Below are 18,631 nucleotides of genomic sequence, written 5' to 3'. Positions count from 1 at the left end.
AGAATATCAGCTGGTTAAACATTGCTATATAAATATAAAAAAAATTAGTACAAGAATAAACCAATATAAAAGCGCAACATTATTATTTTCGGATAAGTGAAAAACTTTAAATTTGATAATAAGTATACCAGATACCTAAATGTAACAAATTACAACATAATATTATACTTGCTAATCGCTAATGTATTACCTGTATCTTGATACCAATAAATACAATAGAGCAACAGTATGGACGACATTATAATATAAGTACTACAGTACTATTTGTAAGCAAAAACATTAAAGGGTCATCTTATTTTCACTTATAACTAATAAGTAATAAGTAGTATAAATATATAATTATTAATTAACTATTTTTTTATTTAATACTAATATTCCTATATAGTGAGCAATTCTGGCTCCGACTCGAGTACTCAACTTAAACTGGTACCTATAGTTAAACGTAAATACGTAATACTTATTAACTCAGATAAAAAAAAAAAAAAAAACGATTATTTTCTGAAGCAATGGATGGTTTATGTTTATCGTTACTTTATAAAATAATTCAATAATATATGAATTTCGCTAAACCATTGATTAAATACTATTGTATTTAATCAATGGCTAAACTATAGTGATCATTGTTCAGTCTCTGTATCCTGATTTCTGACCGATTTTTAATAATACAATTATTACCTTGGTGTATGTTTAATTGGGCTGTATAGATTATATATACGTATATTTATAATGAAAATTATTTATGCAAGTATACATATAGAATATTAAAACGTAATAATAGGTTGGTAGGTATATAAAAGTATATTGTATAAATTATATTATATTACTTACCTATAATATTATGAAAGAGCTTAGGTTAAAATTTAGTATATTAGCGTATACGTATACCTAGTTTATAAATTATATTATTTATAAATTCCCACAATTATATTATCATGTTTAAATCTTTGTTAAAGTACATTGTACATTTGTACATTATTAATTGTTCCACTCGTCCGAAAATTGCACAATATTTTACGGCATGAATCTAAATGATTAAAATTCACACTAAGATGTTAATATAAGCAAGTTAGGTTGTATGATAACGTTATTTTTTATTTGAAAGTAGGTGTATAACTATATACTTATATAAAATTGAAATATCGGAACATATTCCCAACAAATATATACGAAAAAAAAAACAAAAACGAAAAAAGTTTAATTTTTTTCTTCCTATGTTTAAATGAGGTGCACTGCATAATACATTTAATTTCATAAATATATATGCTGAGTCGTTACGCTGGATACGTAAGTAGGTTTACAGATACAGAGTGTCTGTAATATAGCAATATGCCAATATATTAATATTATCATGCATAAAACATAATATATTATGTTATATATCATATATGTATATTGTAAATGAGATATTTGTTTGTTAATTAATAATTATATTCATATAGTATATTTATGAAAATTAAATTCCGTATAGTCTTTAAAATATCTAAATACGTCATTTTTTTTAGAAACACTTAACTTTTAAGGCTAAGCTAACACGTTTCGATGTTGTTAAAATTATACATTGGACACAGTATAATATTAGGTATGTCATACCTAATTACTTCGATAATTATTATTTATTTCTCTATTATTTTGCAATAAATATAATACATAATAATTTTATGATATATATATATATATTATATTATTATTTGAATTTTTAACAAAATTTATTTTTTAATCATATTCTTCATAATATTAAATATAAATGCATACAAACATATAATATTATAAAATTCATAAAATAAGTATTTGTTATATAATAATTAAAATCATGTTTATTAATATATAATAGGCATTGTCCATATAAATATAAAACAATGCACTACATTACTACTGCATTATTATACTCGTTTATTGTTTATAAGGAAAAAATTAAATAATAATGCGGAATGAATAGAATTTCCCATATTTATAATAATAAATAATATTAATAATAGATAAATTATATGCTTACATTTGTTTTTACATTTTATTTTTTAGACACATGTATTGTAATATACCGAATAAGGGGAATAGTAAATAATATACTTAGGTATGCTTTATTCATATATTATACATATTACATTAATTTCGTTTTCCGAAAATTTCGTAAGTCTTGTCGTAATAATAATTGAAATATTTAATATACAGATATAAGAGGCATTCTTTCATTATAGTACTGCCCACAAATGAAATCGTACCTATTTCGATTGTTTTTAGTCTCCGTTGCACAGTTCCCATCGTTATTCGTAGGTCGTCTCGTTTATATTTTTATTTTTATACAAGGTGATTGTTTTAAAAGTATAAACATTTGTTATCTAGAAAAGTATGAATGTTTTGGAAATATTTTTTTACATAATAATTTTAAGTCATTACAAATCATAATTTTTGAAAAAGCATTACTTAAGTATATTTTTTGCAATTTGTTAAACTTATCATTTATTAAGGTTTTATTATTTTGTTGAATGATACATTCAAATAAAATATACATTTTTAATTTCATACTTCTAAGCAGAATATTTTTCTTAGTGTTTCAATTTATAATAATCGAATTTCATACATGAGTTTTATTATGATTTGTGTTTTGTTATAATTTTAGACATCATATAAAAATAATTGACGAAAATGATGTTTTGTAATTATTTCAAATTTTGTAAAATGATGTTTTCAAAAACATATTAATAACCTTTTGAATAAAGTGTTTTTTATGAAAAGAATCACCCTGTATATAAATGTATTGTACACTCATAATATTTAAGCAAAAGGGTCGATGTTCGCGTTATCCTCAGTGTTCAGTATTCCGTGACTATTGTTAATATGTATTATATCTATATACATACCACAAGTGAGTGATTCACTGCATATGATGAGGATGTAACGGACTATGATATATTATGTTTAAAAATACCTATAATTTTTCTTTTTGTTTATTTGAGTGTAATGATGTAAATACCGCAGTTAGTAAATGTACAAGACATGTATTTATGCATAAATATGTTAAAAAGGACCTATATATTAAAATATGTATATATATGACTGCATTAATTTTCGATTGAAAATGTAAAAATGTCTGAAGTTATATTATATAATATACATTAATGCATATCAGATTATCAGACTGTCGACGTATGACCATTGATGATATTCGCATAGGTAATATACAATTACAGTATTATTATTGCTATTGCAGTTTAATTTTGTTTTGTCCTGAAATGTACAACAACAAATATGATTTCAGATTTACCGTTAAATGTAATAAAAAATGTGCTTGGAACTTCATTACGACACGCACTTCAATATAATAATAATTGGTCACGGTCTGACGTTTGTGTATGCTGCTGTGCGGTGTGTACGGAACAAAATATTTATCGGTCTTCCTGCCGACTAAAATATTTTATTTTCTAAAATGAAAATAAAAATTATAAATATATATATATTATTTTTTCATGAGCATTTGGTTATTGATAGGCGTTGTTGTTTGTAAATAATAAAAAAAAAATATAATATATATATATATGTATAATATAATAAATCGTATACAATACATCATAATATAGGCGTGTAGGTACGTCTTCGATTTTGTTTACATACAACAATAATATTATTATACTTTATGTTTAAACTGTATTATTATAAACAGAATTCAGTATGTACGCGGCATGTATATGTATAATTATATAATCTATATAGAAATTGAAAAATAAATTCATAAAACTATATTTTTTGTAAATGTTACGTAAAAATTAAGAGCTGTGCACTATATATAGTTATATAGTTGATACAATGATACTGTTGATAGGTTCATTGTACTAAAATAAAATTGTGTATCAAAAGGGTGATTATTTGTTCGTTGATGGCCTTCTATAGAAATCATGTTTCTATAAGCTTTATAGAAAATAGATCTGAACTGTCTGTAATTATTATTTTAAAATTAAAAGAAACTATGGATTTTTATTATCGCTTCTAACGTTTAATTCGTTTTGAAACGATTATTGCATTAAAGATATTTCTATCAAGTATCGATTTACTTTTAGACTTTAGTGTGTCCTGTATATTATATACAAATTGCATTATAGGACATAGGTACATAATTTTTGTCTGTTTAAGGCATCGAATAATAATGTACCATTGTCTTTAGGCCCAGCCTATTTTCGCATCAAAAATAATATAAAATTTATAAGGTATAGTAATAATGATAGCAATTTGAAAAATAAATAATTGATCATTGATTTTAAACAAAGTAAGTGAGTACTGAGTAGATATTGGAAATAATATTGATAGTCTACTTCTACTAGTAGCTTGCCGAATATAGCACGTTTTGTTTGCTTATAATATAGTTGTACAAAAGATGAATAGAAATAATAGAATACAGAAGAAATATACTAACTCGTAGATTATTTCTTGGATAATATTTAATTTATTATAAATTAGTGATCGCGCGGCGTTGTAGATAGGCTACTAAGTATATTCTTGTAATTTATATGTAACAATGCAATTTATGAATTTGTTGTTTATAAAATATACAGTGTACCTACATGACATGTTATTTTTCTCCTTGTGAGCTGAAATCACATTGTCAGCTTCAGAGATTCAGCATGTTTCATTAGAAACTATTGTTTATTTAATAGTCCCTCTTTATTCGTTTATTGAGAATTATCAATGAGGACCTTTCTTTTCCTTTTTATCAAATCGCTTTCTGGTCAATTCTATGGTTTTTATTGTGAGGTAATATCTTTATTTTATTTTACTGTTAAAATACTTTTTAAGCTGCATGTTACAGTTATTAATATAAAAATCTTATTCTTCTTGTAATTGAGCTTTTCTAGTCGTAATATTATCTAATAAATAATAAAAATAATTATAAGTAGTTATTTTTAAATACAGTAAAGTACAAAACAAAATAATCAACTAATACGTATTCTTTATTATTATATATTAGTGTGTATAGTGTAGTGGACAGTGGTATAGCGATGTAACCCTACACCCCACATCCTTAATTATGTTTATTTATTTCAAGAAAATAATAAATAATAATATAGTGAAAAATGAAAGATATTTTGTATTATAATACAACTATTATTTAATATCAATTCGTTTTCAAAATATAAATATTATAACTGCCATAATAGTATTAATATATTTATATTTTATTTTTCACAAAATCACAACCATAGACTTTTTTGATTACATGCCTGCAGGTACCTATAATATACCTAAATAGTATTAAACAAATAATTCTACACTGTTCAAAATTACCAATTTATACCTTACAAATTACAATTTAATACAATTATTTTATTATAATATACATGTAAATTGTAGCTAGGTAATAGGTATATACAACAACTATAATCTAAAATAATTAGGGTTCTAAAATTTCATGAAATATTTCATTTTTATGAAAGATAAAAAAAAACATAAAATAGATTATAAGATATAAAAAATTACATATAGGTTTATAAAATATTTATAAATTTTAAATTTTAATAATTATAAGTTTATAACTTATAAAGTTATAATCAAATGCATTATTATATTAATTATCCTCGTCTATAATATTAACCTTTGTATAGTTTTTCTTATTACCTATTTAAATTCAAACAAAATAGAAATATAAAATTTATAATATAGTATAATTTGTAATATAATTATTGAATTATAATTATATTAATAAACATACCAAAAAATAAAAAAATTATAAAAAAAAAATAAAAAAATATTTTTCAATATTTCATTGAAATATTTCAAAGTGAAAATTTCACGTGAAATATTTCACACTCATATCCCTAAACATAATATATACCTATATGGCTATATCACAGTTGCTATAGCGATCACTGCAGTAACATGTAAACATTTTCTTACCGGCACCACAGTATATCATAGGGTCCGATGTAATTGTTGTTATTGTTATTAGTTTATTAATGTGTAACACATAGTAGTCGTTGTCGGTGTTATCGATACATCAGCCTAAAAGGTGTAAACTAAACTTATGAAACATAAAATAGGTAGGTAGTTATTTAGTCATGTATAGTGTACACTAGTACATAGTTTGTTCCTACTTCTTATATAGTTATATGTACATGTATAATATTCAATTATATTGTATGCATATAATATTATGTTCGAGAACGATATATATTGAGATGACATTCAACATTGATCATCGGGCCGTTAACTTCCAATACTGTAACTTAGCAGTGCAAGATGTTGCACAGTTTTCCGAAAAAAATCTTGAAGATTACACTATTGTTAGTAGAAAACAATTGGATAGAATCGTTAGTAATTCTGAAAGGCACTTGGTAAATAGTAAAATTTGTATCATAAAAATTAAGCAAAGTTTATATTATAACACCTAACTTGTTTATACCGGATAATTTATGTATAAAATGTTTTTGTATAGTTATTAGTTTATACTAATTAACCGACGAATTTTTACTTTTATATTTTAAAATATTTACTTTTATTATGTTTTTGTTTAAGTTATTATAATTCACCAATTAAAGGCAAATTATTTTTACATTACAATAAAGATTTCTTTAAATATTGAGTGGTTTCTGTTTTTTTTAAGTACGATCATTGGCGTACTTAGTGGTGGTGGTGGGGGGGTGTTCAATCCCCCCTCCCCCGAAAAAAATTTATAGGCACGCCCCTGAGTACGATCTAAAATAATTAATATATTTTATTTAACGTTATTTATTTAATTATTATAGTATTATATTGGTAATAGGTAGTATAGTTTAATAGTTACCTATTTAATTTATTTCGATTATATTTTAGACAGAAGACGAACATCGTTGGTTAATTAAAAGAGACTGTAAAAGAGTAATTTCAGATATAAACAAGTAAGTTTTTATTTTTCATTGAATAACTTAAGATTAGGTATATAAATAAAACATGAATTTTTTTAATAATTTATAACTACTTAAGGGCCTCACTACTGCCGTCAGTTTTAGCTCATAAGATCTTAAGTTTTGACAAAATTAAAGGTAGTTTAAGATGTCTGATTTTGATTCTGAAAAAAAATTTTAATTTGACAGAAAATTGTCTATATATCGTATGAAATACTCTGTAAAAATATTTAATCTTATTTTATATTGAAGTAAAAATATGAATTTTTTCAAATCACTATAATTAAAAACGGAATGTGCTTCGTACGATCTACAGACATTTTTCTGCTGAATTTGAATATTTTTTCAGAATCAATAACAGACAACGTTAACTAACTTTAATTTTGTCAAATCAATAAGTAAGTTATCGTAAAATTCCTAAGAAATTTTTTATTGTAATTGACTTATGATATATGCATGTGTGTACAAGTGGCGTCCGTCTCCGGCTTCAGCGGGTACCCGCTTGAACCTCACTCAACGCATAAATCCGGGCGGCTAAGACGAGATTATAAATTGCCTAAATGTTGCCCCTTCAACAATAACTATAGTGAGGCCTAACTGTATATTATACGTGTGTTACAGTGGCATAAAAATTAAAATAGTTGCTTTTTTATTTCTTACTTAAATTAACCATAAAATAAACAAAAAATATATGAAAAAATTATATATAAATTTATATTATAATTATATAAGATTATAAATACCCATCTATGGACTGTGGTCGTAATCACAGACAATACGATAATATAATACCTATATAATGTTTATTAATATCTTAGTCCGTGGTTCTAATAAATGGGTAAATACACGCTATAGTCGCTATATCAAATTTTTGGTAGATTTAAAAACAAAAATAATAATACAGACAATGGAGGGGCTTCAGCCCGTTAGCCCCCCCTGTGTACGCCACTGGTGGGTTATATAATATTAAATCACTTAACAAGAAATGCTAAACGTTACAAAATACATTTTTGTATCTAATGTATACAAACATGGGCTAATTTGGATTTTTTATGATATTATACACTACAGGTGCCGTGCACGCAGAAAAAAATCAAAATACGTCGAACGAGGAATATCGTCAATCGTCGATCGGCATGCACTGCAGCAGCATGAAGAATTTCGTTGCGAAAACGCGGCGGTCATCAATGGGGTTTTAAACATTTGCCGTGACACGTCGTCTGATGCCAGAATCAGCACAGTCGTCAATAATTTCACTGTCATCAATGTACAACAGTTGAACGTCAATATCGTCAACAACAATATTAATTACTATAAAAATGATTTTAATAATCGCGACGGCGAACAAGCGACGATATCCGAGTGCTCGGAAGACGATTGTAAGGTTGATCGAACAACTACTCTCAGTGGCCGCCGCCGTGACACGTCGACGAGCGAGAAAAACGGACCGGAAGCGTTGGCGATACGTTTGCTGCAGAGGATTTATTGGAACAAGTGGCGAAATTACGCGGTAAAATCGAAAGCGTCCCGCGGCCTCGTAGGGACGAACGATAAAGTTGACAAGTTTTTGTCGAAAATCCAAGAAAAATTGAATAACGACGATCGTCGGCGGAAGAATAGAACGACCGCTGACAATAAGCAGACGTGTGCGTGGAATCGCGCTGCACCAACGGCGAAGCGGACTGACAGCCGTGACCGTCAGCAGGCAAAAATCGACGAACAGAAAAAATTGCTCGAGAAACAGCGGATGGAAATCGAACGCTTGAGACTGCAACAGTTGAAATTGGAATCCGAGAAGGCGTTGCTTGAGAACCAGAGGCTGTTGCAGGACTTGCACCATTCCGGCGGATCTGAGAGGAGGGTGAAAACCCGAACTGTGCAGCCGGTGCAGCAGAGCGCCGCTGCAGCTAGTCCGTCTGACATACTTAATCGGATGGAGGTGCGGGCCCTGGAACGCCGGGCCAAGTGGGAGGCGATTAAGGAGAGGCGCCGAAAGGCGGAGCTCGAAGAGATGCGGAAAAAACGTGAACTGGAGGAGAAGTGTACGAGAGAACGGATGGAACAGAAACGCGAGCGGTTGCTCGAGGCCAGGGAGAACATGAGATTGAGGATGATAGAAGAGGACAGACGAAAGGCGCAAAGGGAAGTGTGGCGAGAGAATACTCGGATCGCGGACGATTTATATCGGAAACTGTTATTAAGGAGAGGATTCGAAGCGTTCAGAGCGAATTTAAACTGTGCCAGGTGGCGGGTGGAAGAGGCCTCGAATCACTACGACAGACTATTAGTCGGCACTTGTTTCAGCAAATGGCGGTTTTACGTCAACAATAGTTTGAACGAGAAAATACTTTTGGCTGAACAGTTTTACAAGCAGAAATTAATAAAGACGGCATTTCTCGGATTTTATAAGGTATAATTATATGTGCAAGTCACATAATATTCGATAAGATCTATTTACTTTACATTGCATTTAATCGTGCATGCGATGTTGGTGTACCTATAGAATACCTATGTAGTCATATAGACATTGATTATATTCAACTATAATAAGATATAGGTAGAAGGTACTTATCTAATTTTATTAAGTTATGAAGTTATGACAATACCTTTATAAACAATTGGACCAATATGATGCGTTTTCTTAATAATTTATTTCTAGATTTTAGAAGAGAGAAAAAAGAAACAACAAGTAGCTGAGGATTGGCACAATCTTAAGATTGAAGAATATTGGTTTAAAAGATGGCGTGACTATGTTAGGGAAATTAGACTTCAAACACAAACAAAAATGTTGAAAGCAGAATCTTATCATAACAAGTAATTATATTATAAAATCTATAGATATTTGTATAAGTATACAATAAAAAAATAGGTAGGATCTGTAGGGTTTACCAAGCTCTGTATAATTCCTTTAGACAGATTCCAATTAATAGAAAATAAAAATGCTATAAGGCATCAAGATTCAATCCTAAACTTTCAAATAGTATAACTTTTAATCTAACACTAACTATATGTCGTGCAATATTATTCTAAATAAAAAAAAATTGAATGCCATAGACTTCTATATAATACATTAATACCTACATTAAAAAATAGTCTTAGAATCACTAGAAACCCTTTAGATAATTACCATGACATAAGATATTAACAATAATATTCAATTAAAACAGATAATAATTAATATAAGATTAAAACTTAATAGTTATTGTTAATAAACACTAATTGGAATGTGATTGTAAATAATAGGATAATAATGAAGCGTTGTTTTGATAATTGGAGGAAGTTTCCTGAAATATTATACAAGGAAAGGCTTAAAGATTGTCGACTACGCATGTGGCATGAAAAGGTTCAAGAAATTTTACCAGACTTCATTCCACCAGAATTTGAATTATAATTTAATAAGATTTATCAGTTATAAAAATATTATATAAATATTGTATAAATTAATGACATGTATTTTTTTTTTGTACCTACCTAACAATTAAAGTAAACAATATTACTTATATATTTATTGTAGTATAATATACATTAATTATTATACAATAAAAACTTTATATATAAATATAATAAAAGTAATGCATAAAATAAATGTATGAAAAACGTAAAAACATGTCATACTCAGACTCAAAGTTTAGACATTATTGAAAAATGCTTTCCAATTTGATAATACATTTCTAATAATATGCCTAGATAAGAACCAACGGCAATCACCTTTAAAATCTTTACATTGTTCTTGCCACTCGTGGTAAGTTATTCCTAATGAAACCATATAGATATCTTTGATAAACATAACAAATAAAATGATTCCGACTGCAAAACAATACAGCCCAGATACAAAACAAATACCATACCTAGAAAAAAACAAAATACAAATATTAAGTCATTAGGTTATTATGCATATTGTGTTTAGTCTTTAACATAAATTCATTTAAATACCAATTTATCTATTTTCATTATAGGTATGTTATATTATTAGTTTAAATAATAATTAACTATCATCTAATTAAAGAAATTAATCAAAATATGGATTACATTTTATTAATTGATAATTAAAAAAAGAAAAGTTACTGAATTAAAATATTAAATTAAAATAATTATGAGAAATTTTTAAATAAATACAAATGTAAAACAATAAATTAAACGGTAACTATATTTTATATTATATGCATTAATATAAATAAATAATTATTTCTAAAGTTTATAAGTGTTTATTCAAAAAGAGTTTAGGTATAAATGTAAACATGTATAAATTGTAATGAATCAAAATTATTATTCTATATAAAATAAAATAAGTTAAATTTTCTTACATAATATCATAATATACATCACTACAATCATCGGGTAACATGATTGTGGCAAAAACATTGAAAGGATGACATAGTGTAGTTAGAATGAGATTTGATAAAAATGTAAACAAAACTGAACCGAGTACCAGACCTGCCATATATGGTTTCCTATTATGCTTTCCGATGCAACAGTCTATCCTGTATGAATAAATAAAACAATAATTATGATTGTATTTATTTATGCTTCGCATAAATCGGTAAACCTCAATATCGTACCAATAAGAATGTATATGTTGTTGGATCACACAGGTCTTACACACAAAACAGTGATACGTTCTGGATGGTACACTCCTTTTACAAGTATTACATTGAATATTTTCACTTTCGTTTATTAAAACTATATTTTCATTTGTTTCATTGACATTAGTCATTTCCAGATCATATTTCAGATGAGATTTGATTGCGTGTTTCTTGGTAAAATAGAAACAAGCTGCTGTGGCTATCATAGTGACTGTAATTATAATATTCTCATTAGTGTTTATATCTAACATGGGCACAACCAGAAACTGGAATACAATCAACACTAATGATGCTGATGTCAATGTCCAAACATAGAAAAATTTTGTAGCCACTCTGTACTTGCGGACAGTATGATGAGTATAATAGAGAAAAAATGTAACCAATGGAAACATTAATATAGTTGGCCAAAACCCCAAAGCAGCAAAATAAAGAGTAGCCGGAAAGAGAAGTAATGGTACTGCAGAATCTAAAGAAATGCGTCTTGCTCCACCCTGCCAAGGAATTCTAAATCGATCTTGAAAATTTGCCACCATAACATTTATTTCTATGTCTCTAGATGGTGGACATTTTAACAAACTGAAACAATTTAAATAAATTAAGTGTTGTCAGTGTTAATAATAGAAGCATCTTAATAATAGAAAAAAGTTATATAATTTTATAATTACTATTTTTAACTAGCAATAGTTGAATGTACAAAATGTTACATAATTTATCACATCTGATTGTTTTAATAAATTAACTTTTCCTTTACACTTAGAAACTTAATTTTTTAATGCATTTGAGATGTGCATGTGATTTTATGCTTATGAGTAATGAAATAAGTATTTTATCATTCCTTATGATTTTCTCTGTGTATATTTCAAACCGAAATATTGTAAATACTATCTTTTTTTCAAATGTTAATAAAATATTTTTATTTGTATTACATATATTTTTTGTCCATCTTTATAAAGGTCTTAGAGTTGTCTTATTATAGTCCAATAGTTATTATTAAAGAATGGATTTATATGCACAAAAATGGTTCTAAAAATACTGTAATATGCTAAAAAATATACATTTAAATTTTAATTAAAAACATTTTATTTAAAAAAGATATTTCATTATTTTCACATTTTCACAACATTAACTACATTCATATGGGTATCTCATCTTATCTCTGCTAATAACAAACGGTTGTAATTTTATCCTTATAAATATTGTAGACCAATGGCGCAACCAGGGGGGGGGGAGTTAAGGGGTTGTAAGCCCTCTCGAAATTTCTCTGAGGCCTAGTATAATAACCTATGTACTTATCTTATGTTTATATACTATAATAATGCAACCCTTCCCAAAATTTTTATCTAGTTGCGCCACTGTTATAAACTGACAGTCTATAAATTATTTCCCATTTTCAAAAGTTATTTAATAATTTATAAGTTTATAAGATTTATTTAGTTATGAACTTGAAATTATAAGATGAAACAAAAATATCTACTATAAAATTATAAAATAAATATAGTACATTTAATGCCGTTTTCATAACGTCTGGTTAAGTGTCTGTTAATACTAAACGGTTGATTCTGCCAGTAATAAAATTTGCTAACTGCCGGTTAAGCGTTAACGGACACTTAACCAGACATTATAAGGACAGCCCTTAATAAACAAAGGGTAAAAACATTCAAATATGTAAGATACAATTATTATTATTTTAAAATTAATGATCTAATTCGAGAACATTTCTCATCAGATTTAAAATACCTTATTCCAATACATTTGAATATAAATCTGTCTTAGTGATAAATATATAAATAATTAATATATATATATTAATTACATTTGAAAAGAGTTTATATTCAAAATATATTTATTGTTTAATTATTAATACATTGAATCTTGCATGTACATAAATATAAATGCTATATATAATGCTATACATAATAATAAATATAATTATAATTTTTTAAGACTTTTTTCAACTTCATAACAGCTTTATTTAAATATACTATGAATTTCTATCAAGGGATTTTCACAAAAAGCTATCACTGTAGTATTTATTTCCAATCAGCATTGGTTGCCAGTTGCAAGTAACATAATATAGATTTTTAATTGTTTCATTCATAAGAAACATTTAAGATACTAAAAAGTATTTTTGTATTTATTACCAACATTTTATAAAACAATTAATAATTTTTAATTTTAATATAATTATTTTATTCACTCACTCAAAAATGTTATTGACTGCAGGTAACAATTAGGCGCAGATCCAAGGGAGGAGGCTCTGCCTCACAATCAATAAAATACAATATGCATATTTGCCCCCCCTTCATAAATATACTTTGGATCCGCGCCTGGTAACAATTACAACTTCAAAATTAATACTAATTTGTATGTGTTAAGAATTTTTTTTTTTTACAACTGACACTTATTTCAGGAAAAAAAACATTTTCAAACTAATAGTTGATAAGTAGCAATTTGTAAATTAGTTCACTAATAGTTTTATTTATTAAATATTTAATTTATAGCGATAATTTTACACAAGATTATTATCCATCATTACTAATTATAAAATAATTGCTACAAATTGTTAATAAATAAATAAAACAAGCAAACTAAAAACAGTGCCAGTATTCAATAATATGATAAGTGTTCAGCATATTTACTTTGAACAGCAGTTTCCAAATGGTGGACAAATACAAAGGTCTGATATTATAGTAGACTTTTCTTCGTTCATATTAATATATTCACAGCAATGCAAATTATCGGATTGGTTATCATTCATTTGTGCGTAGCAATTTAAAAATGTCACATCCCAATGTAATAAAACATGATCATAAAATGATCATTTGAGTTTGAATTGAATACACTTCTACAACATATAAAATATTTATTTATTTACAAAATCAAGTGGTAGGAAATTTACACAATGAAAAAAAAAAAATTATATATCTGAAAAAAATATAATTTTGTGGGCTAAAATTGTGCATTAATCCATTGGAAGGGCGTCTTTGTTTCTGCCGAATATTATCATGTCTGCTTTAGGTTGAGCGTTTTTACCATATCCACCTCGGCCAATATCATAATCAGTCCTATATTCGTCTCGTACTTGACCGCCTGTTTTTCCACGACCATATTGCCTGCCTTCCAGAAATCCAGCATCCCAGTCTGTACGAATGATTCGGTCATCCAGTCGAGTGCCGTTGACATAACGCATACAATTCTCTGCATCTTCCCTAGTATAGTACTCAATAAAGCAAAAGCCACAAGGTGTTTTCTTGAATTTGTCCAGTCCCATGACAATGCGTTTAATATCACCACACTTAGAGAACAGTTCGTATATCTGTCCTTCCGTCGTATAAAATGCCAAGTTTCCAATGTACATAGTTGTTGATAAACGCAACAACTTGTCGAGCTCACTTCTAGAGCCTTTAAAATGTTGGTCTCTGTACGAGCTTATGTCAGCCATGGCGTTTGTTTCCAGAAATTGGCGTATATTTTTTTCAAACGTCAAATAATAAATAAATAATTTACTTACGGAGCATATAAAACAAGTTTTCCGAAAGAATGGTAAGCTGTAATCACTAAACAGTAGGCAGTAGGCAGTAAGCAGTAAGCATTTTTAAGTGATCTGCGATCGCGAACCGTGAACTGACGCCGAAACGAAACGGAAACAACAATTGATAAGAATACTGATAATAAAAAAAGAAAACAAATCATATTGATTACAGTGGTTGTGTTTACGACAGGATACCGTACATTAATGTATACCGCTTATACCACGTCCTCATGACATTTTTCATAACCTCGAATACGCACCTAAACAAATTATTCTCTTCTTCGATTCTAGTTTACGTCTTCGGTGTGTCCGGATTTTCATCCAAGGTAATCCAAATTTATATTTTCTGTATTACATTTTAAACTCAATTAATCTTAGCAGTAAGTTCTCCGCTATCGTTATTTTATTTTCTGTTTGTGTTTAGAAATATATTTTTTCGAGTTCCGTACTTAAAGTGGCGACTATCGCCGACAAGTCGATTTTCGCTCTTTTGTGACTACTTCCAATTACGTTTCCATTGATTCTTATTTTCAGACTTCGGACAGGACTTGACCAGTTAATCTATCATTTAAGAGCATTTCTGTTCACTATTGTGAGTTTTAAATTTCGGAATGTATCGACTGTTTCGTTGTTTTCAACGTAGTAGAATGCACACGGGCACTGTATTCATACACTATGTATCTTTAATATATATTTCATTGTGAAATTTTCAAATACAATCGTTTTTCAAGATTTACGAGCACTACATAATCTCGTTAATGCCTGTTGCACACTGATACATTTCATGTATTGGTCATTAATTAATGTCTTAATCTACAAAACTGAGATAGGATATTTATTGTTGTTTCGTATGTTTTGTTTTGAATACCTATTTAAAATATTTTCAAAAACTTTCAGATGAGGACCATAAACGCCAACCAATCAGTTAAAATCCCTGAAGGCATTGATGTCACGGTCAATAAGAGGATTATAGTTGTCAAAGGCCCCCGTGGTTCGTTAGAGAGAAATTTCAAACATTTAGCAGTTGATATATACCTGAAAGGACCACGTTTGTTAACTGTGGAAAAATGGTTTGGCACCAAGAAAGAATTGGCTGCCGTCAGAACCATTTGTACTCATGTTGAAAATATGATCAAGGGTGTCACTAAAGTAAGTGCCAATCAATTAAACAATAATAATTTTTTCGAACTAACCTTTTTTTTTTACTTTTATTATTAGGGTTTCTTATACAAAATGAGAGCCGTGTATGCCCATTTCCCCATCAATTGTGTTACTTCTGAAAACAATTCACTTATTGAAATCAGAAATTTCTTGGGTGAAAAATATATCAGACGTGTCAAGATGTCGCCAGGTGTCACCATAACTAACTCTAAGCAAAAAGATGAGTTAATTGTAGAAGGAAATGACATTGAAAAAGTTTCAAGATCAGGTATAATATATATATTTCTTTTTTTGTATAATTATATTTGAACTCTTAGTTAGATTTAAATTAAAAAATACAAAAACCAAGATAAAAAAAAATTTACCAAATGTTCATAGTCACTAATAAGATTGTTTATAAGTTTGAGTTGAGTATTTTAATAAAATTAAAATTTGGTTTAGAAAAATTGTTGACAAAATCTAATCTGAGTAGGCAGTACAATATGTAGTATAATATGTTAAATGTACAAAAGTTTACAAAAATGTGTAAGTAACTTGGAATGTTATAAATTTTTAATTTAATCTTTTATCAAAAAAATTATTAATTTGTTTTTTTTTTTAATAATTTACCTTATAAAACAATATTTCCAGATACCAAAATAAATGTTGAATAATTATTTTTATGGTTAAAATTTAAACCTTAAGTTTGATTATAATATGAAATATAGTTTATTTGATGTTGATTCCAACAACTTACAAAAAATTTAGAGAGATACTTAAAATAATTGTTAATAGGTATATAAATACAAATCTTAAGTTTTTTTGTATTAATAACATAGTATTAGCTTTATGTAATATCATATAGTAGGACACCACCTACATGCATTCTCTGTCTTTCAAACATATAATGTAGAAAATTGTATATTTTGAATGAATATGTTAGAAGTAACTATAAATTTGGATCCCTGCGTAAAATCTTGTGTTAGCAGCCCCCCTATTTCTTTATTCTAACAAAAGTTTTCAATGTTAAAATTTATGAAAAAAACAATAGCTTTTTCTGCTTCAACTAAGTTTGAGTTGATTTATTTAAAAATATTATAATTAAGTCTCAATAAAGTTGAGTTGCAATAACTCAAAAAACTTGACAACTGAAGTTTTTGTTTATTCTCCTAGAGATTAAAATTTTATATAAATTTGAGTTAGATATTTCAAATAACATATATCTCAAAGTAAATTTTTATCTCCCTTCAACTTCGAGTTATCGCGACTCGACTGTATTACAATTAACATAAAATGTCGACAACAATATTGCTAGTATGTTTTATAGACATATCCAATAGCAATCATTTTAAGTTTAAAATTTATTTCACAATAATATAATATTTAAAATAAATATATTTAATCGTTATAAAAATATTATTTCTGTATTATTCATTCTTTGTTGTCTACAATTATTTTAATTACTTGTATATGAGCCCATCTTGGACCATACTCTTGTACTTTTCATTTTTTTTTTTTTGTCTCTAACTGTATGTTGTAAATTTTTGTATACCCATTGTATTTATGAGAGTCCAGGGCCCCATAGCATTGATGTGCCTTTCCATCCTGTTTGCCACTAGTTAGACTTATTCAGCGAATCTTACCAAGTTTTTTTTTTATACTTTAATTCATAAATTAGTTATTAACATTTTAAAATGCATACAAAATTTAGAATTTTTGAAAGGTCATAATTTAATTCTTTAAAATTTAATAATAAGTAAATGTAAATTCACTGTAGTGTTTTGCGTTAGTAGGAGAAACAATGCATACAGATGTAATGTCTCAACTCAAACTGTTAAATAAAAACACAAAAGTATAAATAGCATACAAATGCTTGATTCAATTTGTAATAGTATTTAATTTTTTTAAGTGCATTCAATATAATATATAAATTAATCTATTGTTTAGTTATAATAAATATTTTTTATTTGTTCTAGCTGCTTTAATCCAACAGTCTACAACCGTAAAGAACAAGGATATCCGTAAGTTCTTGGATGGATTATATGTATCTGAAAAGACAACAGTTGTACAAGAGGAATAAAAATTGATTATTTCATACGTTTAATTATGTTTTTTTTTTTAATCATTTCCTTATGTTGGTATTAGGTGTACAAAAAGTTTTTATTTTAACAAATTTGTTACTTATCTATATTGTGTATACCCCTCTATATACTCTATTCAGGATAAGTGTTCACTTTTACACATGCATACTGAGTTGCTAGAATAATCAGATTCGCCTGGCAAGATTCAGGTATGATGGATTTCCGGTAATCATTATTTGTTGTGGTTGATAGCCACCACTATGTAATGTGTATACATAATATTTATATTATAATATGTCACATAAGTGTGTGCACAGATACAATAATATTTTTATATTGGTTATGTATTGAATTCATAAACTATTTCAATATTGATGTAAACCACTAGCAGTGAAGTAGCTTCAGAATGATATGAGAATAGACAAT

At 27.4% G+C, this 18,631-nt stretch overlaps 4 protein-coding genes across 6 annotated transcripts; 2 read left to right on the top strand and 2 right to left on the bottom strand.

The window, feature by feature from the left end:
• The first annotated feature begins 6,048 nt into the window (after positions 1-6,048).
• LOC113554115 (coiled-coil domain-containing protein 191) lies at positions 6,049-10,274 on the top strand. Of its 2 annotated transcripts, none has more exons than XM_026957818.1 (5): positions 6,049-6,296; positions 6,799-6,863; positions 7,941-9,279; positions 9,529-9,683; positions 10,113-10,274. In XM_026957818.1, exons 1-5 carry the CDS (start codon positions 6,096-6,098, stop codon positions 10,258-10,260), a joined length of 1,908 nt encoding a protein of 635 aa, XP_026813619.1. In that variant the 5' UTR covers positions 6,049-6,095; the 3' UTR covers positions 10,261-10,274. The 2 variants fall into 2 exon arrangements, with proteins under 2 accessions (XP_026813619.1, XP_026813618.1); XM_026957817.1 differs by having other exon boundaries at positions 6,049-6,320.
• Positions 10,275-10,416: 142 nt separating this feature from the next.
• LOC113555071 (palmitoyltransferase ZDHHC23) lies at positions 10,417-15,105 on the bottom strand. Its single transcript, XM_026959388.1, has 5 exons — positions 14,964-15,105; positions 14,092-14,297; positions 11,429-12,028; positions 11,174-11,350; positions 10,417-10,717 (listed from the first exon to the last, which is right to left on the bottom strand). The coding sequence occupies exons 2-5, from the start codon at positions 14,208-14,210 to the stop codon at positions 10,498-10,500; spliced, it is 1,116 nt and encodes a 371-aa protein (XP_026815189.1). The 5' UTR covers positions 14,211-14,297; positions 14,964-15,105; the 3' UTR covers positions 10,417-10,497.
• Positions 14,299-15,067, bottom strand: LOC113555073 (nuclear cap-binding protein subunit 2-like). The gene has a single exon (XM_026959391.1). It carries the CDS (start codon positions 14,892-14,894, stop codon positions 14,415-14,417), a length of 480 nt encoding a protein of 159 aa, XP_026815192.1. The 5' UTR covers positions 14,895-15,067; the 3' UTR covers positions 14,299-14,414.
• Positions 15,106-15,175: 70 nt separating the features above from the next.
• LOC113555072 (60S ribosomal protein L9) lies at positions 15,176-18,228 on the top strand. 2 transcript variants are annotated; one of them, XM_026959389.1, is made up of 4 exons: positions 15,176-15,310; positions 15,882-16,133; positions 16,203-16,413; positions 18,101-18,228. In XM_026959389.1, the coding sequence occupies exons 1-4, from the start codon at positions 15,215-15,217 to the stop codon at positions 18,202-18,204; spliced, it is 663 nt and encodes a 220-aa protein (XP_026815190.1). In that variant the 5' UTR covers positions 15,176-15,214; the 3' UTR covers positions 18,205-18,228. The 2 variants fall into 2 exon arrangements, with proteins under 2 accessions (XP_026815190.1, XP_026815191.1); XM_026959390.1 differs by lacking the exon at positions 15,176-15,310 and adding an exon at positions 15,340-15,364.
• Positions 18,229-18,631: the final 403 nt, after the last annotated feature.

The sequence above is a fragment of the Rhopalosiphum maidis genome, chromosome 2 (genome assembly GCF_003676215.2).
Source record: "Rhopalosiphum maidis isolate BTI-1 chromosome 2, ASM367621v3, whole genome shotgun sequence".
Lineage (NCBI taxonomy): Eukaryota > Metazoa > Arthropoda > Insecta > Hemiptera > Aphididae > Rhopalosiphum > Rhopalosiphum maidis.
Note: the sequence above shows the minus strand (reverse complement) of the source record. Positions and strands in the feature narration are given on the sequence as shown.

Excerpts from the sequence above, each read along its gene's own strand:
- LOC113554115 (XM_026957817.1), top strand. The coding sequence starts at position 6,096 with ATGTACATGTATAATATTCAATTATATTGTATGCATATAATATTATGT. Across the intron at positions 6,321-6,798 it reads GTAATTCTGAAAGGCACTTG|ACAGAAGACGAACATCGTTG; the intron begins GTAAATAGTAAA and ends ATTATATTTTAG. Across the intron at positions 9,684-10,112 it reads GCAGAATCTTATCATAACAA|GATAATAATGAAGCGTTGTT; the intron begins GTAATTATATTA and ends TGTAAATAATAG.
- LOC113555071 (XM_026959388.1), bottom strand. The coding sequence starts at position 14,210 with ATGAATGATAACCAATCCGATAATTTGCATTGCTGTGAATATATTAAT. Across the intron at positions 12,029-14,091 it reads TTTGGAAACTGCTGTTCAAA|TTTGTTAAAATGTCCACCAT; the intron begins GTAAATATGCTG and ends AAATTGTTTCAG. Across the intron at positions 10,718-11,173 it reads GATGTATATTATGATATTAT|GTATGGTATTTGTTTTGTAT; the intron begins GTAAGAAAATTT and ends GTTTTTTTCTAG.
- LOC113555073 (XM_026959391.1), bottom strand. The coding sequence starts at position 14,894 with ATGGCTGACATAAGCTCGTACAGAGACCAACATTTTAAAGGCTCTAGA.
- LOC113555072 (XM_026959389.1), top strand. The coding sequence starts at position 15,215 with ATGACATTTTTCATAACCTCGAATACGCACCTAAACAAATTATTCTCT. Across the intron at positions 15,311-15,881 it reads TGTCCGGATTTTCATCCAAG|ATGAGGACCATAAACGCCAA; the intron begins GTAATCCAAATT and ends AAAAACTTTCAG. Across the intron at positions 16,134-16,202 it reads TGATCAAGGGTGTCACTAAA|GGTTTCTTATACAAAATGAG; the intron begins GTAAGTGCCAAT and ends TTTTATTATTAG.